The 22,933-nt window shown below is 44.6% G+C and overlaps 1 protein-coding gene across 2 annotated transcripts in view; it reads left to right on the top strand.

Annotated features, from left to right (window-relative positions):
- LOC126526674 (uncharacterized) overlaps positions 1-22,933 on the top strand; it is a 424,404-nt gene that overhangs the window by 327,550 nt on the left and 73,921 nt on the right. For both annotated transcript variants that reach the window (XM_050174536.2, XM_055068341.2), the window contains exon 7: positions 12,747-13,084. In XM_050174536.2, the coding sequence (XP_050030493.1) occupies positions 12,747-13,084 (338 nt within the window). The remainder of the gene's footprint in view (positions 1-12,746; positions 13,085-22,933) is intronic.

The raw sequence follows: 22,933 nt of genomic DNA, 5'->3' as shown, positions 1-22,933 counted from the left end.
GTCGATTTAGTTAAATTACTGCTGGAACATTGTAACTGCCGTTCGTGATTCTAGAATTGGAAATGCGGAGGCGTGGAGCTGTGGTCTACGCCAGCGTAGAGCAGTCACAGATGTGCAAAAAGACGACCCACTTTCAAAAGGTTATGATGTTGATGATGGTGGGGGTGATGAAGATGGCTGTGCAAGCATCACACCATGAGGGGCAACAGCTCGTCGTCTCCTAAGCTGGTGAAACTGTTCAAATTACCACGTACTCATTTCAAAGCGAACAAGTGGGCAACACGAGGCTCGATTTTTGTTAATCAGGACCATACCAGCCAAGAAGCAATAAAGCAAAGCAAGCAGTGACGCAATCAGCTGTGGTTGAAATGAAATGCAGAAAATAATGAAGAAGACGGATATCAAAGTAGACGGAAAGATAACTGCCGCCGGTCGAAGCCGAACCAAGAACGTCCGCATTAAGCGGGGGTTGCATAAAATCTGCCGTCATGGCTGCCAGATTCAAGACGCTTGATGCCATTAGGTAGCTTAGAAGGGTTTATTAACCACGTGCCGGCTCTCCTATGTTATTGTGTTACGTGAAGCCATCGGTGAAACAAAATTGTTCTACATCCGCCCGCTATGGCTCTGGCTAACAATACTAGGGCTACATTACATTACACGTATATGCCCAAGATAGCGGTCGGATTGATAGTCGTTGCCACAGCGCCAATAGTACGAGTAAGGAACGCGTAATGTGGAGGTCTTATCGTTCACTTTCATTTCTCTTTTCCCTCAATATTTTCACTGTTTCTATTTCAGCAACGGGTAATTACCGTTATGATATCTTTTTTGTCTTCATTGCCTGTTGACGTTATATGGTCGCGTATTTATTTGTAAGTTGTAAAATAAAGGATCCGAGGCTGCCAAACTGTTTACTGTCTACACTCGATTTTCTTCTTCTCACTCTTCACTTCATCTTCTTCTTTTGACCGGGACATAACATCATTCGGGTCTTTTATTGCCGTCCTTCCGCGGATGGTAAGGCACTAGGTCACCTACAGCTGTAACTTCTGTTTTGCCAGATGGACCTTCAAAGTGCACCGACTTCAGTCTAAGTTGCTACTTCACCGTTTTGAGGACAACATCAGTGCCCGGGAAAGCCTTTTTCGAGCCATGAAGACCTTTTCGTACCAAGAGCATGTCTCCAGGTTATATGTTTGGCATTTCAGTTGCATAGCACGAGTGCCGTAGTATTTCTTCATTGTATGTTTATACCCATTGTATTCCTCTAATGTCTTCCTGCTTTTTGGAATACGGACCTTTCCTACAGCGCCAAGTTCGTAATCTGCTTGTAAACACGTCGTCTTCTGACAGGCTGCATACTCAGGGATACAGCCAAGTCCAGCGGTGAGAGATTGATTGTGATGCCTAACCGCTGCCTCAAGAGCAGGCTTCCGTCTTCCACGAAATTCTGCGTGTACAGAAGTGAAGGTCTTCAATTCACGCATTAGGCGTTCCGCTAGAGCATTTCCTTTCGGGCGGTATGGTGCTGAAAATCGCGAAGTGGTACCCTTTTCTGCTGACCACCGATGGAGCCTCTCGCTACGGAATGCAGGTTGATTATCAGAGGTAATCGCCTTGGTGTGTCTAAATGCCTCTCTTTCCATCATTGCAGCCACACGGTTGGCATCTTCTCTTCCGGGTTCGGCTGCCGCGATTCGTGCGCACTCGTCCACAGCCACTATAAGAAATTGAGTCCTCCGGCGCACACCCTCCCTTTTTGATTTCAGCGGAGTCAAGATGAACGACGTTGGAGGGGACATCTGAATGCGCAGGAATGATAATCAGGTTTACTTTTGAGCAGAACTTGGCTTTAATATTCTAGTCTTGACGTACTCCTCTACACTGGCTTTCATGTTCTTCCATGTAAAATGTTTCTGAATGTTCCAGTCGGTACGCCGAAAGCCATCATGCCCTCCTGCGTTTGGACTGTCGTGATGGAACCGCAATATTTTAGATATGCAGTTTTGAGGGACAACAAACTTTCCGTTAAATAATTTAGCCCCTTGATTGTAGTTCTTTGGTGGTATGTGCAATCTCGGTAACGCGTCTGCGTCAGGTGGCTTTTCACCAGGTCTGTGGCTAACATCAAAAGTGAACTGCTGAATTTCGCTATTCCATCTTGTCAGTCTTCCCTTCGGTTGTGTAAGGCTCAGAAGGCATGTCAAAGCCTGATTTTCCGTGAAAAGCTTTAACTGACGGCCCTCCAAATAACTCCCGAAGTATCGTCACGCCAGCACTACTACTAAGCCCTACCTTTCAGTGGTCGTGTAATTTATTGCCGCTTTTGAAAAGCTGCAGAAGTATTAGTCAATGACCTTTAACTGATGTCTTCGGTCTTCGTTTGAATCTATTTGCACTAACACTGTTCCCGTGCCATAATTGGACGCGTCAATGCAGAGTTCGAAAGATTTGCGAAATCTTCTAATATCAGGATTGGATCTGAGGAAATTGCGCGCCCCAGTTCTTTAATGCATGGTGAGTTTTGTAAGATACCTGAATCTCGCCCCCTAAAGTGTCCTGGCAGTGCTAAGAACACGCGCAGTGAGTGAACACCGTAGGGTTTATGCAGTAACTTAATTCGTTGAACAGACTGTCCAGGATTCTGCCAAGGAGCACCACCTTTCTCTGAAAGAATTCACTTTTCTTCTTGTTAATCTGCAAGAGTGATTTGCTCAATGCTTCTAGTAGATGACAGACGTGGGAACAGTGCTGTTTCTCGGTACGAGAGTAAATGATGATGTTATCGACATAAACATTGTGGAAATCTATGAGATGTTTAAGCACACCGTTCATCCAAGCGCCCGAGTTCTTCCAACCAAATGGCAGATGGTTGTATTCATACATATCAAATGGCTTTATGAATGCCATGTACTTCTTTGATTTTTGCCGGAGGGTTACCTGCCAGTAACCTTTCCACAAATCGATTCGTGAGAACCATTGGCATCTTCTAGCATCATTAATCATGTCGTCAATCAAAGGCACAGGGAATGAATACAGCTCTGTTTGGGTGTTGATTTGCCGATAATCAGCACACAGTCGCAGTGAACCGTTTTCTTTACGAACAGTAGTTATGGGAGAAGCAAAAGGTAATGTTGAGGTCCCCATTATTCCAGTATTCAGCATTTGTTGCAGCTCCTGCTTCAGCCATGTTTTCATAAGAAATCCTACAGGCTCTCTTCCGTGCAGTAGTCGTGTCACAAAATTCAAAACATACTTGCGGTACGCAAGCTGCAGACGGATATGTATCGAGGCATACAAGTTCGGGAAAAAATTGTCCCTATGTGATTAGCGCATTTGGCAGTCCTCATCTGTGTCGGTGTCTGGATACTTGAAACAGGGAGTCTAGGGTAACTTCTTATTTCAAATAAATGTTAATTCTTAGCTTCTTGATGTGGGGTCTTGACAGTATAAACAAGAATTCGACACCACACATAACGAGCACTTCTACTGTGAAGTCCTCCTCAGCCAAATTTATATTGACTTTTGTCCAGGTATACAGTGTTCGAGATTATCCATCATAGCTTTTAACCGTTGCCACTTTAACTTGTCACATGTCATCTGCCTTCAGCACGATTTGATTATTCAGACTCACTGAAGCTCCTGTATCAACTGGAGCACTTACTTACTTTCCGTTAATAAGCAATGCAGTTAGCATCACGTTTCATCAAGCAGAAGGCCATTTCCAAATTACAATAGCCAGGACACTCCTGTCGTTATGGGGCAGATGTTGAAAGGGCAAGCGACCACAAATTCAGCAACATTGGCAATTCCTTGCAATGCTAAGAGAAACTGTGCGTGCTAATACTGGTCTGAAAGCTGAATTAGTGAAATCGGACATGTTCGATGCGACGTCCACGTCGGCAACCACTTGGGCGAAGTTCTTTCGATATGCTTGTGAAAAGAACTGCTGCATGGCGTCACAGAATAAAGTACAGGATATGAGGTGGTTCCTTGTACACAATGCCAGGAAATGGTGTGATCTCCGCATTACAGACCATCAGGATGACGCCTGGTAACACGGGAGAGCAAATTTATCTCGGCTTTCGACGAAAATCCAATTCACTGATGGGACAAAGCTATATATTAAAACAAGGCTCAAGTTCAGTAATTGAATATTTCTACGAGAAGAGACGTCTGTTACTATCAGCAGATCCTACTTTGTCTGAGTCGTCCATTGTGCCGTTAGTCATTCACTGTATGTCAAAGGAATGCCAAAGTGCGAATAAGGAAGCCTAAGACAATTGAAGACCTGCTGTGGCGCATTAAGGGAGGGGGACGTGTGCCGCGAAGCCCCTGGGCCCGCTGCACAGCATAATATAACCGATTCTGCCAAAGTTCATCCGGATATTATACCGGCAGCGAAGATAGCATCCACCAGAAGCGCAGCTTCTGACTATTCCCTTAGCTGCGGAGACGTCAAGGAGACGAAAAACAAATAAACGTGGGTGCCCAGACCTACCCGTGTAACCAGAACGAGGTTGTCCACTTGATACTTGTCTGAAGTGCTTTTCATAGTCGGACATTTTGATATAGATCTTCCACATACCTCGGCTGATGAGATCCGCCTGGATGACTTTACCCTTACTTGCAATGAACTTGGGCAGACACGGTGACGCCGCTGTCTCCTTTACTTCGACTTGTTCTTCATATTCGGCTTGGTATGAGGTGACGTACGGTTGTGCGACTGTAGTAGAACCAACTCGTACTTGTATCCACATCCTGTCAGACTGCATCATCATCATCATCATCAGCAGCCTGATTACGCCCACTGCAGGGCAAAGGCCTCTCCCATACTTCTCCAACTACCCCGGTCATGTACTAATTGTGGCCATGTTGACCCTCCAAACTTCCTAATCTCATCTGCCCACCTAACTTTCTGTCGCCCCCTGCTACGCTTCCCTTCCCTCGGAATCCAGTCCGTAACCCTTAATGACCATCGGTTATCTTCCCTCCTCATTACATGTCCTGCCCATGCCCATTTCTTTTTCTTGATTTCAACTAAGATGTCATTAACGCGCGTTTGTTCCCTCACCCAATCTGCTCTTTTCTTATCCCTTAACGGTACACCTATCATTTTTCTTTCCATAGCTCGTTGCGTCGTCCTCAATTTAAGTAGAACCCTTTTCGTAAGCCTCCAGGTTTCTGCCCCGTACGTGAGTACTGGTAAGACACAGCTGTTATACACTTTTCTCTTGAGGGATAATGGCAACCTGCTGTTCATGATCTGCGAATGCCTGCCAAACGCACCCCAGCCCATTCTTATTCTTCTGATTATTTCACTCTCATGATCTGGATCAGCAGTCACTACCTGTCCTAAGTAGATGTATTCCCTTACCACTTCCAGTGTTTCGCTACCTATCGTAAACTGCTGTTCCCTTCCGAGACTGTTAAACATTACTTTAGTTTTCTGCAGATTCATTTTTAGTCCCACCCTTCTGCTCTGCCTCTCCAGATCAGTGAGCATGCATTGCAGTTGGTCCCCTGAGTTACTAAGCAAGGCAATATCATCAGCGAAGCGCAAGTTACTAAGGTATTCTCCATTTACTCTTATCCCCAATTCTTCCCAATCCAGGTCTCTGAATACCTCCTGTAAACACGCTGTGAATAGCATTGGAGAGATCGTATCTCCCTGCCTGACGCCTTTCTTTATTGGGATTTTGTTGCTTTCTTTATGGAGGAGTACAGTGGCTGTGGAGCCGCTGTAGATATCTTTCAGTATTTTTACATACGGCTCGTCTACACCCTGATTTCGCAATGCCTCCATGACTGCTGAGGTTTCGACTGAATCAAACGCTTTCTCGTAATCAATGAAAGCTATATATAATGGTTGGTTATATTCCGCACATTTCTCTATTACCTGATTGATAGTGTGAATATGATCTATTGTTGAGTAGCCTTTACGGAATCCTGCCTGGTCCTTTGGTTGACGGAAGTCTAAGGTGTTCCGGATTCTATTTGCAATTACCTTAGTAAATACTTTGTAGGCAACGGACAGTAAGCTGATCGGTCTATAATTTTTCAAGTCTTTGGCGTCGCCTTTCTTATGGATTAGGATTATGTTAGCGTTCTTCCAAGATTCCGGTACGCTCGAGGTCTTGAGGCATTGCGTATAGAGGCTGGCCAGTTTTTCTAGAACAATCTGCCCACCATCCTTCAGCAAATCTGCTGTTACCTGATCCTCCCCAGCTGCCTTCCCCCTTTGCATAGCTCCCAAGGCTTTCTTTACTTCTTCCGGCGTTACTTCTGGGATATCGAATTCCTCTAGATTATTCTCTCTTCCATTATCATCGTGGGTGCCACTCGTACTGTATAAATCTCTATAGAACTCCTCAGCCACTTGCGTCAAAGGTAAAATAACGGATCCGAGACTGACAAACTGTATACTGCTTACAGTCGATCTTCTTCTCTCTCCTCACTTCCTGTTCTTCTCTTGACCGGGATATTACATAAGTGCAATAAATGACTAGAATTTCTAGCACTAGCATAATCGTCTTAACGCAGTTAACTTCCCCAAGACCTCGGAAAGCTCCCTGTAAGAAATTCACCACCCGAGCACAGATGGTTAACGAGCGATGCTGAAACGAGCTGCCCCGGTGTTTATCATTGGGTTAATCCCGACGGTTGATTAGATGATCGACGGCTTGGTAAGCTGCCGGATCCTCGGTACGCAGTTGCTGCTTGCTCTCAGCTGCGCGAGCCTGTTTTTGTGGCAGGGCTGCAGCATCGGCATGGCGTAGATGAGCTCGTTCCCGGTTCTGCTCGCGGCGTTGCTGCTCGAAAGCTGCCTGCTCCTCAGGAGTACTAAACGTACTGGCCTGCCCATTATACGGGTGGCGTCCCATTTCGGTGCATGGAATAAACTACTGGGCGCGCGCTCGGCTGCGACGGAGAGCATTGATGTTACTTCTGGCGTAGCCAATCGCGCGCCTCGATTTCTATTTTGGCCACGCGCATCGGGTTGCACCGGATGAGTTGTCGGCGTACAGGCGACGGGCGGACGGACGGGCGATTCGGCTAGCAATATACAGCTTCGCTGTAAAAATTGGCATCCGCTTAGCTAAGCTGGCCCTGGATATGCAAGTGAAAGCTTGGTTTCGCGTGGTTAAGTGTTGGTTTCACTTGGTTACCCTTTGATTTAGCTGTAAATATTTTACTTAGGTATACAATCATGGTTAAGCTAGGTATGACGGCTGTGACTATGTCGGTGGCTAGACATGAAAGTGATTAGGCTTGGGTAGATACGCATTCTTCGACGGTGCGATGCCTGTTGTGCCACAGGTAAAGTTCAACTGCTACACATGCAAAGAGACGCCGCGAACATGCGCATCGTTAAAGCACAAATTTATTTGTTTATTTAATACATACTGCAGACCAATCTCGTCCAAGCAGGACGGGCAATACAATTTATAGAATATTTGTTTTACACAAAAGGAGAACAACAAGAAAAGAAGCATGGTAGTACCAGAGGAAAGAACACAAAATGACATAAACATCTAGTCATATAGTACGTCATAAGGTTCTGTTAGGCTATTCCAGTCGGACACAGAACGCGAAAAAAGGAAAACTTATAAATGTCTGTTCTTGCGAAGTAAGGCTTTAGAAAGTGTGTTTCGTAATGTCGCGTAGGTCTTGTGGCCAAAGGGGAAAGAAACTGCGTCTGATCAATAACCATTTTACCGTTACGAAGTAAGTTTACGAAATTGAAACGACATTTTATGCGAAGCATACTAGCCGCACAACCACGCTCTTCCTTGCTGCGCCGCGCGCGGCCGCGTAGCTGCCATATGACGTCATAGCAGCTGCAAAAGCTGAGGCTCAACTCGTGCGCTCGCTTGCGGCCGCGTAGCTACATAGCCGGGTCTCAGCTCGTGCGCTCGCCTGCGGTCGCACAGATGGTACTGCGGCCTAACTCCCGCTCCTCCCGCTAGGGCACTGACGTCACAACAGCTGCAAGCCGGGCTCAACTCTTGCGCTCGCCTGCGGTCGCACAGCCAGTGCTGCGGCCTAGCTCCCGTTCCTCCCGCTAGGGCACTGGCGTCATAACAGCTGTATAAAAGAGCGGCGCGCTCTCGTCGAGGCCAGTTGTATAGCGCGATGGCGGGAAAGGAAAGGGCCGCTCGTCAGACCGCAAAGCGCAAGTTACAAAGAGCCACGGAAACGGCCGAAGAACGAGAAGTTCGGCTTGCCAAGCGACGTGCACAGTACGCGGCTAAACAGCAACGTTCCTCCACAGAGTCCGAGGTAAAGGATGAAGTTGCAAGTGTATCTGGCAGTACTGCTACTCTAGTATGCTTCGCATCCTGGGCTTAACCTTAGCTAAGCCACAGTCATTTTTTTTCTTCTCAATTCAAGTAGCTTCAATGTTAGCTTTCATGAGCTCAGAAGGAGAATCAGTATACCTGAATTTGGAATAGATAAACCTGACAGCTTTCGCTGAATCCTTTCTAACTTCTGAATGTTAAGCTTAGTATAAGGATCCCAAACAATAGAGCAATATTCACGCTTAAGTCGAATGAATGTGAAATAACTAAGAAGTTTCACAATAGGAGGAGAATTACGAAGTTTATGTCTTAAGTAACAAAGTTTGTGGAAAGCTGAAGAGCATATGTTATCAATGTGCAGATTCCAAGAGAGGTTATTAGTGATCGTCACTCCTAGGTACTTGTAACTGGTAACCTGTTTCAAAGGAAGAGATGTCAGGTTATAAATATATTTTAGAGGAGTTTTCTTAAGCGTTACACAAAGATAAACAGTTTTATCGGTGTTAACACTCATGCCAAAATCTGTGCACCACCCAGATACATTAATGAGATTAGAATTCAACTCAACTTGATCATGTACACCTCTGATTTCACGAAATAAGACAACATCATCTGCAAATAACCTAATTTGAGTTCCATGAGTAATTACGGAGACAATGTCATTTGTATATAAAAGAAACAGCAAGGGTCCCAGAACACTTCCTTGAGGCACACCTGATGTTACAGGAAGACTGCAGGAATCAAAACCGTCAATTGAAACAAACTGCGTTCGGTTATGTGAGTAATCGGAAACCCAAGAGACCAAAATGTCGGGAAGGTTAATATTTACGAGGTTTTTGAGCAATTTATCATGAATAACTCTGTCAAATGGTTTACTAATATCTAAGAATATCCCGTGAATTTGTCCAAAATTATCTATGCATGCTAAATGAATGTACTACCGTGACCAATTGTGTTGCAGTATAGAAATTTCTTCTAAATCCATGTTGAAAGCTTCAGAGTATAGAGTTTTCCTCAAGGAATTGAGTGATGCGTTTTGCTAGAACGTGTTCCAACAATTTACAAGAAGATGTTAAGGATATTGAGCGATAATTTTCTAATAACAAACGGTCACCTTTTGTATAGACGGGTATAACTTGAGCTGTCTTCCATTCATCAGGTAGCCTCGCACTTAATAGTGAACATCGACACAAGATCACAAGAAATTTAGCGATAGTTTCGGCATAACGACGAAGAAAAATACTGGGCAAACCATCAGGACCGCAAGTCGATTTTGTTTTCATATTTAACAGCATTGCGACTACTCCGTGATAGGAAACAAAATCAACCTGGGACGCTGAAAATACCCCGTGACGCAGATTCACGGTTGTACTTGCCTTTGAAAACACTCCAGTAAAATAAGTATTAAAATTCTCAGCGTTGACTTGTGGATCTGTAATAGAGATGCCATCAACCGAAACCTGCGTCACGTGCCTGTCAGCATCGCTCAAGTAATCCCAAAATTTTCTTGGTTCATTATTCATAAAGTTGGGCAAAGTTGTTGTGAAAAAGAAGTCCTTAGACTCGCGAATTGCACGTGTGAGATCGTTTTTCTGCACGTGTGAGATCGTTTTTGATACCATTAATGATAATATCATTTGGAGTAGACGTTTTAGCCCGTTTTAGTTTCCGTTTCAACTGAATCATCTTTCGCGTTACCCAGGGTGTACGTTTACGCACTTTGTTTCGCTTGTTTGGTAGGAACGTATTCAAACAATAATTGCACATATCAGCAAACATTTACCTCAGCAAACATACCTTATGATGCTCTTCAGCAAAATCAATCAGGCAATTTTCCATATGTGCAATCACAGAAGCATCGTTAGCTCTGTCGTAATCTCTAAAATAGCGTATGCTACTAGTTTTATGAGAAGCAAATTTCATTAGGGGTATTGACATGTATACAAGACAGTGGTCTGATAAACCTTCAACTATGGCAGTGTGTTCAGTAAAATAACGGTTGATAAAGGCCAAATATAATATCGAGCAAGATGAACCCTGGGTGCGAGTGGGCTGTTTGACAATTTGAACCAGGTCATGAGTGAGCATAATATCAAAGACAATATTCATATGTTTGTTGAATTTGCTATTTCCTTGCAGTCGCTCCCAGTCGACGCTGGGCAAATTAAAATCACCCAGCAAAAGAACTTTCTTATTGCGACAGAAGTACGTACACTCTCGCAGTTTAATTAGATAATCACGAGTACAATCAGGTGGCCTGTAGCACACTATCAGAATGAACCCATGACCCAAGTAAGATATTTTTAAGCATAAACACTCAAGATCGCGGAAGCAGTCGAGTACCACTGCCTCGACTGAAGATTCAACAAGGATTGCTACGCCCCCGCCCCTCGTTACTTTGTCTCTGCGAAAAACTTTATAAGTAGAAGGAAAGTCTAAGTCGTCTGCTATGTGGCTGTGCAACCAAGTTTCAGTAAGGACAGAAATGTGTGGGTCATGCTCAATTAACTTTAATTCCAGGATATCGTTCTTGTTAATAATGCTCCGGGCATTAATATTTAAAAGTCTGAGGTACTTTTTCTTTGGCTTAGCACGAGTAACATGACTATCGGTTTCATTGTAGAAGGGTGATGAAGTGCTGCTTTGGGTACTACTGCTCAAGTTTTGTGCTGCATTTGCATGCAACTGCGCGTCAAAGGGCGATTTGGTTTGTTGTTTTCGTTTTTTTTTTTGCAGAAGTACTTTATCATTTCTGTTCTCAACCCACACATAGGCCACGTTATTGATAAAGAGTTTATCAAAAGCCAAAGAAACCTTATCATGCTTTTCACAGGTTTGTTTTCGCACTTGCCCATAACTTTCTTCCGACCTCACGTACTCTAAGCGAGAAATCTTCAAATTCAGTATTTTTTAGTTTATAACCTTTCTTTAGATTTTTTACTTTATTACGCGAGTCCGTTAACTTGAGAATCACGGGCCTTAACTTTCTAGAGCTTGGTCGGCCCAACCTGTGAATGCGCTCTATATCAATGTCATTAATGTCAAGAATTTTCTTAAAGATACCTTCATTGACGGCCTTTTGAAGTGATTCGGTACCCTTTTTCTCAGATTCCGGAAGACCATAAATGATTAAATTGGATCTCTGACGGTCGTGAAAAGGTCGTGAACGCGATCACTACGTTGATCTCGGCGGTGCGACGCCTGTTCCATTCCGGTACCCTCCCCAGTGAAGCAGCTCGCTGGGCGATATCCGCGGGGTGGTCAGATGCCGCTTAGAGACGACGGCTCAAAGCGTCCCTTATGCCGCACAGCGCTCACAGAAGACGGCCCAGCCTCGCCCTCATCCATGACCAAGTTTGCACTGACTAGGCGAGCGCGGCGCTCCTCTTAGCCAGGTGCGAGTCACGTGTCCAGGTGGCGACAGAGCTGCGGAGAGTGCATGCGCCAAACCGGCGGCGCAGCTCGGCGCGACGAGTGACGTGCCAGGGCTACCTTGCAGCTGCGGTCAAATGAAGGTCAAACTGCTCGCGACGGCGAAACTCAGCTCGACTAGGTTAGTAAATATTTTCCTTTAAAAGTCATCGTAACGAGCTTTTTGCGCCAATCAGCTCCAATGACAGTGGAATCTCGGTGAATCAGTACATTGTTATGTCAAAATCACGGTGCAGAACACAAAAAGTTAAGTACAAATAACAGAACGTCTCTGTTTCCCTTAAACTACTAAACAATGACAGCAATAAAACTATGACCTACACTTCATGTAATATTTTGCAAGAAATAATGCTCGTAGCTTTACGGGCTGTGTAAATTCTCATTCTGAGTGAACTCCCTGCACGGGCGTGCCCAATGGCACGCACGAACATTTCCCTCGTTGAGCTGCCCCAAGCACTCGCAGTCAGAACGCCGGGAAGTAACGAGCTCCAGCAGCGTGAAGCACGCGCGCTTGTCCTAAAGCGAACGTTCCATTCTCCCACATCATTACCATTTGACTGTGCGACGCCTCCTAAATTCACTGGTCACGTGAACAACACTATTGCAGACGCGCGAAAAAAGAGCGCCTTAGGTAGCCTCGCTATCCTTTGACACTAGGTGTCACATTAGGCCAGAATGCTGGGCTAGTAAAACACGTTTTTGGGCTAGTTAGTTGTATTTAAGATGAAAAACAGCCAAGGAAACGCACACAGGAAACATACAATCCAGCCTCTTTCCTGTCTTCTTTGATGTTTCCTCAGTGCGTCCTTTTTTGGCAATTTTTTTCTGTTAAATAAAAAGTTGGGCTATTTCATTGGTTACAAGAGTGCTTGCGCAACATGTATTCAGAGCATGGCTTTTGGACATAAACCGCTTCCTCCAGCGCCCGCCCTGAATATTTCATGTTTGCCTTGTTCAGCGCGGAAGTTTGTCGCTTTGATAAAAGAAGGTGTTCGCCGCCCTTTACAGGTTCGCCACATTAACGCGGCCATTTACGACAACAGAGTGAGCCCGACCGCTTGCAACCGGCGGTTCACAGCTGGCGATGCGGACTCCCCATCACGCGGCGCGCTCGTCGTACACTTCTCCGACCTGGGCGCAGAGGGCCAGGCAGCAGCCGCTGTCGCCTGTAACTACACGTTCGATGCCCGTGCGTGGCCACATGGCCGCGTGCAGCTTACGCTCGCCTCGGTATTCGAGACGCGCACCGACCACTGCGACCTGTGCCCCCGCGATGGACCCGGCCGTGTTGAGATCGTCGCCGAGACGCGATACGAGAAGACCACTTGCCTCTGCAATGTTGGAAGGTGAGTCTGAAATACACCATTCTGCAAGGATATATCATATCTGTGCATCAGCCTTCCATCTGTAAATCTGAAAAGAAAAGTGGAAGTCGCCGTTTCGCCCGAACGGCGAAGCATCGATTGCGCTAGCAAATTAGTAGACAGTACGAGGTAAGATAGTATTTTTATCCGACGAATTAGTTTGTGAACATTCACTGAATAAGTAAATTTCAAGCATTTTTTCTCCAGTGCCCAATCAAACATAGCCACATCTCACTCGATGACCGTGCACACTCGCTGTGAAAACGTTGGAGGGAGGAATCGTGGCAGCAGCAGCGAGCGAATTGACCTTCGTGCTGCGCCCTGCATCAACGCGAACGAGGTGGCGAGAACACAGCACACACGATGTACTCAGTGCACTCTGACGCTACCGCAGATGGCTTTCTAGATAGGAAGCCCGTGACCACACGGGTCTTGCGCGTTCTTGCACATCACTGCAAATGAGCCAGTGGCGACAGAGAAATTTGATCCTAATCAGGCCTAATTGCGGTGTGCGACATCTGTTGAGTGCGCCGTGTATGCGACTTCAATTGCGCCGTGTGACAAGTGCATATTTGTTGAACGGTGGCCCGTAACCGCGGTTAACTAAACGGCAGTTACACATTTAGCCAAGGTCAACGCCAATTGCAGTCTGCTCGAGTTACACGGGCATTCCTATTCGGAGTGGCAATGAGTAAGGCACTCCACTAGGTTAAATTACCACTGTAATTTCAAAACACTGCTGCACAAATTCTTAAGACTAACGTCCGAATTAAGGCCAGTTTCGAGAGAAGATGAGTACGGCGTGAACAGCAGGTCGTGAATTGCCGTATTCTGAAGAGGGTATCGACACGGTTAGCGTCTCTGCGCAGAACGCTGACGCACATGCAGCGTCAACTGAGCACTGCAAGTTTTCGCGCAAATAAGTCGTCCTACAGGTTTTCCTAACTATGTCCATTACATAGTTCAGTTGGCGTAGGTAGTTACCTGTAACACTTACGTTGTCGAGCTTTAGCCGAAATTCATTCCTTTTGTATGGAAAATCGCCAGGAAGATTGCCTCCGAACATCTGCCATATCGGAGTAGAGGTGCACCTTCCGTGCGTATCAGTGCGTAGAGGCCAGACCCGTTTCTGAAATAACGCACCTGCGAAGTGCACTCTGTTGATGCATCGTTCGTTATCTTGAACGTTTTCGAAACATCGGTTAATGCAAAGCGTGATTGCCTAGCTGGGTTTGCAGTCAACCGCGGTTAGCGACCTAACGGGCGTTTAGCTTGGTCTGTAACTGCGCTGACAATGGTTTGGGATAAGTTTGAAGTTTATTTCTCCTTCCTGCTTACAGGAACAGGAGCAGAGGCTAACGGCTACATAGCCTGACAAAAAGCCACTGCTCCTGTTCCAGCAGGCCGACATACATTGCAAAATGTTGTAATAATAATCATTTCGAACCAATATACCTTTCTCACCAGAGAAAAAAAGCGCGAAATAACCAAAGAAAACAAACAAATATCGCCCAAGTCTTATGCAGTCTTATGCATTCTCAACATCCACAAAACTAAGTTAACACACACATGTGCATTAGGTGCAGAAAAGAAGGAGCCAGTTGTATCACATAATGCAAAACGATAAAGTATGAGAATACAAAAACATTTCACTATTTAAGCAAACTCAATATCATTACGTGTCAGGATGGGCTTGACCCTGCTAGTACAATCCATGTGATCAGAATCCATGAGACGATGTAAGCGATTTAGCAATGTCAGTACTTGGTTTTCTAGGTGTTCTTTACCATAGTTTGTCCTGAGTGTTCTTGCTTATTTTTCGCGTTGGTGACGTATGCTGTACATTATACCCACTGATGTACTCTGGAAACATACAGGCTTCTTTTGCATAAGCTGTTCTAAAAGCTGGAAATAGTATAGTTGCATTACTTTTAGCATTAAATATTTTTCAAAAAGCGCTTCAATTTTCAAGCACTCCGTAAGGCCATGATATTGTTTGAATGCTCGCACAAATATTTTCTGCAGAACTATTAGCTTTTGATAATTAGCTTGTGTGGTTGTACCACATACCAAAGTACAGTAAACAGTCTAGAATAGAACAGAGCGTAATATAATTCATTTTGTAACCATTTTGCTAAGACAAGGCTGAGTTTGTACAAGCATCCAACAATTCTACGAAGTTCTAATGTTAGTTTTTCTACATATGTGTTCCAAGTCAAGACTTCAGTAAACCAAACTCTTAAGAAATTCTGGGTCCTGTTCTAAATTCTGGCTCTAACTCTCTCTCCTCAAACAGAATCGATATTCTATATTTTCGTGGCGCATGGTTGGAGCAAACATTGTGTATTTGGTTTTACTAACAAGTACTTGCAATTTATTTGAACTAAGCCAACCAGCTAGGTTTTTTATGTAATTATTCATTTGGTGCTCAAGTTCTTGAATGGATGTACCACTGCCAAAAATATTAGTGTTATTTGCATACATCATTAGCTGGAGAGAACATTGTATATCACTGAGATAGTTTATATATATTATGAACAATAAAACGCGTAGTATTCACCCTTACGGTACTCCTCTGGATAAAGTTGCTTGAACGGATGCGCTGTTATATTGCTGTATGAACCGATGCGCTGTTATACTGCTGTATGGACCGACGCACTGTTATATGGCTGTATGAACCGACGCATTATTAACATGTTGTTTGTGCTGTCTGAGATAGTTTTTCATTAACTTAAGAACCCCTCCACGCACACCATAGATGCTAACCTTGTACATGAGGACTCCATGACATACCGAATCAAATGCTTTCCTAAAATCTACAAAAAAACCCAATCAGTGGAGCCCATTTTCAATGATTTTAAGCGGAAGCTTTAGCTCATGTGCACCTATATAAGTACATGTAAAATGAGCATTCGTTTTTTTCGTCGACCACTGCGCCAAATTTGACGAGGTTTGTTGCATCTAAATGAAAAACCTAATGTCCAGTGACCGTTTATTTCGAACTTTTGATTAATGTCGTGAATTTCTTGCTAAACATTGTAAAAAGTTGAAAATTTTTAAGAACGATGCTATCATGTTTACAACTCTGTAACTGAGCAACAAAAAACGATAATACAATTCTGTAAATTGCATCTACTAGTACATCTTAAGCGGAGAAAATTGATATGTTACACATGAATCTAAAAAAAATTTGTAATATGAAAATACAGATTTTGCAGAACTCTTGTAAGCAACCTAACAAATTTATGGATGGATGGATGGCTGCAAAACTTTAATGAAGGTCCTGAGGTACGTGACTCAGCGCACTGCGGGCCGCTCCCACGTTGGGACAGTCAGGCCATGCCCGACCGCCGCATCGTGGGCCCTCTGGACAGCCCATAGTTGCGCCCCGGCATCGGGGCTCTTGATAGCGGAGAGCCACTTGTCCTCATTGATTTGTTCTGTGCCTCGTAACGAGGGGCAACGCCAGAGCATATGGTCTAGGCTAGCGATGTCATTGCAGTGCCCGCAAGAACCAGTGGCATAGGTTTCGGGATAAAGCTTGTGGAATAAAGGTGGGCTGGGATACGAGCCTGTTTGCAATAATCTGAGGGTCAATGCCTGCGCTCTATTTAACTTCTTGTGTGGAAGGGGAAAGTCTCTCCTGCCGAGATAAAAAATTTATGTCAGATATAAAATGACACATCGAATTTGTGCGCTTTCATTTATATCATGGATGCCCTTTACATAACCGCGATATAAAGAAAGCTATAAAGAAAACACGGCTAACTCTGGCTATTTTTAGGCAGTCTTCAAGAACACCAGTTTCAAACATTCTATAACTACATAAGCGAATAATGGGGCTGTAATATGGGCTACGCATATTAAAGAAGTTGACTTAATATCGTCGACAACAGCGGCTACATTGTTCTTGATCTGGAATTGCATGACTTCCTCCAATGTCACAGGGGCTAGTACAACATAGTTTGTAAGGCTGAGTTCATTTATGTAGAATAAGGTATTGTTATCGTTGCATTGTTATCATTGTTATCATTTTTGTCTTCTGCACTTGTCACAAAATTCTCGTTCATCTTAGTAGCAGCTTCTTTATCCAACAAACTGCCTTAACTGGTTTGTATAGAAAGCGGTGAAGCCTGTTTTTTCTTAGTAATTAGGTGTTACTTCTTCCCACACTGCAGCCTCCTAGATTTATTTTTTATCTTCACAAACAGTTGGTTATAATACCTTTAGCTAGCGTACCTTCCCTCAGTGGTCAATTTATTTCTATATTTTTTTTAATTAAGAAAGTGCCACTAAATTTTTGATTGAACGAAAGCGTGGTACATTTTATTTTTCGTCTCGATCATTTTCAATAGTCTTGCGTCAACCCACGGCTTTCTTGCTCGTTGTGGCCGCTGGATGCGGGCAGTCAATGGAAATGCTCAATTATCGCAGACTGTAAGTTTCTGGAAAAATGCGTCGTATGCTGCATGGGCGCTACCTTGTTCCAACACGCATGCCCAATCGATCAAGTGAATATATGAGCGAAACATTTCTAAGGCTACAGTACTAATGGTGCGAGATAAGATTGCCAGCTTTTTTTCGTTTAACCTGCACACTTAGAAGAAAACAAAGAATCGGTCCATGATTGCTTATATCAGCGGCTAGCAGTACAGCGACGCAATCTGCCGAATGAATGTTCGTTACACATATGTCAAGCAAGGTAGTACTTTTTTCTGTTAATCGTGTGGATGCTTTGATAAGACTTGCGCATGCAGCCTATTTGATGATTTTAGTAACTTTCTTGGTGGCAGAATCACCTGATAACACATTAATTTAGGAAGGTAAGGCTGTGGGCCAGTTGGACAAACATTGTGAATATAACCGCTACATACAAAGGACGGAGGCGGCCACACCGCCCCGCCTCCCTCCGTCCTGTGCCTGTGGCGGTTTTATTCACAGCATATTATTCCTCACATCCCTCATCATGACAAAAGCCCTTGATAGCCGGCTTAGAAAATGAAGTACATGCTCTGTCCAAGAAAACCAGTTTGTTTCCCATTGGCGGCCTGTAAATAACTGAAACTACGACTTGCTCAAAACGTACAGTCAGACACTCAACACTACAATTTATTGTTGAAAATGATGAGAAAATGTCGTGCCTGAATGACTCCTTAACATATACGGCTACGCCACTGGCCTTCCGTTCGGTCGCACAAGACAGTTATAAGAGTAATCGTCAAAGTGCGGAGGATTATTGTTTGCTGTTAGCCATGTTTCTGTATACCTTAAACCATCAAAGGTATGAGAGATAGAGGTATATATGTCGCTAAGTTGTTCCTTTTTACTGTTACGGCTACGCGTGCTTATGTCTAAAATCTTGAACCGTTTCAGCGCGCATGAAGTAGATTGGTTGAAAGTCGCAAGAACATAATAGTTACATGCAATGGAGTTGTTAATATTTAAGGACAATCTTACAAGTGCACGCAGGAAAAACTCCATACCACACTCCTTCGTTCATCTTTTCAATATCGTTAACGCTGGACATTTTCAACACCGCGGAGTTCTCATCTTTTCTTGCAAACACTCTGCCCCCTGTGTTCCACACAAATTACCATCTTAGTTCCTTCTTTTTGCGCACTGTGGCACCAAGCTGCTTGCCATATCTAGTTCAGTGTTCATTCACATAAATATTTGATGAGCACTGAAAACCAACTGTTCCTGCATCCAATTTTCCCTTCCTTGGCTTGCTGAGAAAGGCATTTTTCTTGGTTCTACGAATGAAACAAACAATTATATTTTATTCGTCGTGCCGAGTAGTAGCCACACAGTGACTAATGTCGACATCAGGCCCTGTGACTTCCTCCTGTATGACTACACCAATTTGTTCGATTAGGGCTACTGGTTCACATTCAAGAGTAATACTTTTGATCTCAATGTTGTTGCTACACTGGTACAGTTCTAACTCTTGTTTTTTTTTGTTAGTCAACTTCATGTTTTGGTATAAGCGTTGCTTTAACTGCGGTTACGACAGCCCGCGCAGCCGGGTCCTTCAATACTGGTATATAAATCTTCTACTTGAGCTACGGCGTCTCAACGGCTAGTCTGAAAATGCTAGCTGCCGGGAGTGAAGGATGCCACACTTTTACCATTTTTAACACCGCACTGTGGTACCGCCACCGTGCGGTGCTACTGCACGGTGATACAAATGGCATAATTATCAAAACTACTGTTTGTACCATAACCAGAACCACCAGAACCCATACCACATGAAGCATCTATATGTGATAGCGGTATACCACATGTAGCATCGGTACCAACAATACCAGGAGTACCAGGTGCTACGAACTGTACTGATTCCACAGGAAGCACAGGCACCACCAGAACGAGATCAAGAGATCGGCGCACATATCTGGACTGCCCTAGATCTAGGCTTAGCCCACGAAACAGGTTAGAAAGCACGCACCCCGTACTGGTAAGGTCGGGGCAACTCGCCAAGAGTACAGCCACGTTCTTTTATATATGTAAAAAACAGAGAATGTGCGGAGAATCTTTTTCCAAGATTTAGTTTTCACCGATAGTGGAAAGTCAAAACAAGTTTAGCAGCTGGTTGAGACGGCGACAGATGAGAGCCTATACGTGCTCTGATGGAAGGGAACCTGGCGAGGTCAATGCCACGTCTAAGCAATTCACCATCTTTACTTTCTTTTTTCTTGTTTGCGCGCGTTTTCTGCGACATTGCTATGAAAAGAGAAACAATAGGAGGAAAGTGAGGAATGGGGGAGGCGGACAGAATGGTTCGGGGAAAGCGTGGGCCAGAATTTTGCAGCTACAGCCAACGCGGTGAATGAACTTGGCAGGTTCACGAACGCTAGACTCTGTATTATGTACGTAGCCATTCTTTCTTATTGTTCCTTATTCTGAATAACTCTAGCATCGAAGGGCGAAGTAATGATTACGATAGCAAAATATTGCGCACATACGGGAGCGTTCACCATTTTATTGCTGTCTAAGTTGCAGTAAATATTAGCTAAGTAATTAAACTACCCACCATGCTGCCTTACGTTCGCAAACTTCAAGAGATCTCACTCGATGACAACAAGCACTCGCTGTCACTACCCTGACGTGCTAAGAAGCATGACAGTGGGAGCGGACGCTTTGTCTTGCCGCACGCTTCACCGCGTCTTTGCAAACTTCCCCCGTATTCTCCAGTCACCACTTCTGCCGAGGGGTGGCACTGCTATCTACTTTCTTGAGTCGAGGTGGAGTGCTTAGTGTGGGAAAGCTCTAGCATACGCCGGTATGATTCATCATCATCATCAGCAGCAGCCTGGTTATGCCCACTGCAGGGCAAAGGCCTCTCCCATGCTTCTCCAACTACCCCGGTCATGTACTAATTGTGGCCATGTTGTCCCTGCAAACTTCTTAATCTCATCCGCCCACCTAATTTTCTGCCGCCCTCTACTACGCTTTCCTTCCCTTGGAATCCATTCCGTAACTCCTAATGAACATCGGTTATCTTCCCTCCTCATTACGTGTCCTGCCCATGCCCATTTCTTTTTCTTGATTTCGACTAAGATATCATTAACTCTCGTTTGTTCCCTCACCCAATCTGCTCTTTTCTTATCCCTTAACGTTACACCTATCATTCTTCTTTCCATAGCTCGTTGCGTTGTCCTCAATTTAGGTAGAACCCTTTTCGTAAGCCTCCAGGTTTCTGCCCCGTACGTGAGTACTGGTAAGACACAGCTGTTATAAACTTTTCTCTTGAGGGATAATGGCAACCTGCTGTTCATGATCTGAGAATGCCTGCCAAACGCACCCCAGCCCATTCTTATCCTTCTGATTATTTCAGTCTCATGATCCGGATCCGCAGTCACTACCTGTCCTAAGTAGATGTATTCCCTTACCACTTCCAGTGCCTCACTACCTATTGTAAACTGCTGTTCCCTTCCGAGACTGTTAAACGTTACTTTAGTTTTCTGCAGATTAATTTTTAGACCCATCCTTCGGCTTTGCCTCTCCAGGTCAGTGAGCATGCATTGCAGTTGGTCCCCTGAGTTACTGAGCAAGGCAATATCATCAGCGAGTCGCAAGTTACTAAGGTATTCTCCAATAACTCTGATCCCCTATTCTTCCCAATGCAGGTCTCTGAATACCTCTTGTAAACACGCTGTGAATAGCATCGGAGAGATCGTATCTCCCTGCCTGACGCCTTTCTTTATTGGGATTTTGTTGCTTTCTTTATGAAGGACTACGGTGGCTGTGGAGCCGCTATAGATATCTTTCAGTATTTTTACATACGGCTCGTCTACACCCTGATTCCGCAATGCCTCCATGACTGCTGAGGTTTCGACTGAATCAAACGCTTTCTCGTAATCAATGAAAGCTATATATAAAGGTTGGTTATATTCTGCACATTTTTCTATCACCTGATTGATAGTGTGAATATGGTCTATTGTTGAATTGCCTTTACGCAATCCTGCCTGGTCCTTTGGTTGATGAAAATCTAAGGTGTTCCTGATTTTATTTGCAATTACCTTAGTAAATACTTTGTAGGCAACGGACAGTAAACTGATCGGTCTATAATTTTTCAAGTCTTTGGCGTCCCCTTTCTTATGGATTAGGATTATGTTAGCGTTTTCCCAAGATTCCGGTACGCTCGAAGTCCTGAGGCATTGCGTATACAGGGTGGCCAGTTTCTCTAGAACAATCTGCCCACCATCCTTCAACAAATCTGCTGTTACCTGATCCTCCCCAGCTGCCTTCCCCCTTTGCATAGCTCCCACGGCTTTCTTTACTTCTTCCGGTGTTACCTGTGGATATCGAGTGGGTATGATTACTGGGCCTCAAATGCTACGCATGCCGGAAGACAGCGCGTGTGAAGCCATCAGCCAACTTAGGTAGAGCTTAAGATTGGCCCCCGCCGTAGATGAACCTGAACACACGGCACGTGGGCCGAGCATGCGCCTCCACTGAGCGGAAGGCTACGTGCTGCCACGGCCACCCAAACGGGCGAGGCGCGCTGGCCTGTAACACGCGCCGGATCACGTGAACGTCAACATTGTACCTGCAGGAAGAGGACGCGCATCAAGCCGCTACCCTTCCCACTACCTTTCTCGCACGCTTGCTCTCCCACTTGCAGCATACGACGCGCAGGCTGCTCGTTGTTATCACACATTGACTTTATTTCATCAAGGAGGTGTTTATACGGAAATTCGCCTGGGCTGTCCGTATGATTGTTTTCTATATAATAAAAAAGGGAGCCGAACTTAGTACATAGCTGACTAGGATGATCAGAGAAATTATTAATTCTCTTGATGGTGGTTTCATGCCATTTGCTCGAGCTGTAATGGTCGCTTTGAAACAATGAATGTATAAGCTATGAAACCCTAGGCGAGTAGCATTGACTGTATTTCTTACTAAGAGCGAAATAGCCTGCAATGCCACATATAGAAAATTATATTGCTTCTCTTCCTTCTATAAGACCACCGAAAATTAACAGCTACATGGGAAACTGGGGACCTCAAATAGACCCTGTGCGCCATACCTGCCCCTCTATGAGAAGATGCAATAAGGAAATCATTACACTAGTACCTAAATTAGTCCGGTGCTGAACTCATTCTCTACGACCTCAGCAGGCTCTCATGGCGGACATTGCCACCTTCGTAATAACTTGATCTCGCCTCGTAACAGGCACATTGCTCATCGATTCTATCGGAATACACGGACTGCGTAGCAGGTGCTGCATCTAGGGCCACTTCAGAACGCTGGGTTATGACTGAGACGGCGAATGCAGCCACAATACATCACAAGACCTCTGGCTTTCAAGTGATACAAAAATGTATCGGT

The sequence above is a fragment of the Dermacentor andersoni genome, chromosome 8 (genome assembly GCF_023375885.2).
Source record: "Dermacentor andersoni chromosome 8, qqDerAnde1_hic_scaffold, whole genome shotgun sequence".
NCBI lineage: Eukaryota > Metazoa > Arthropoda > Arachnida > Ixodida > Ixodidae > Dermacentor > Dermacentor andersoni.
Note: the sequence above shows the minus strand (reverse complement) of the source record. Positions and strands in the feature narration are given on the sequence as shown.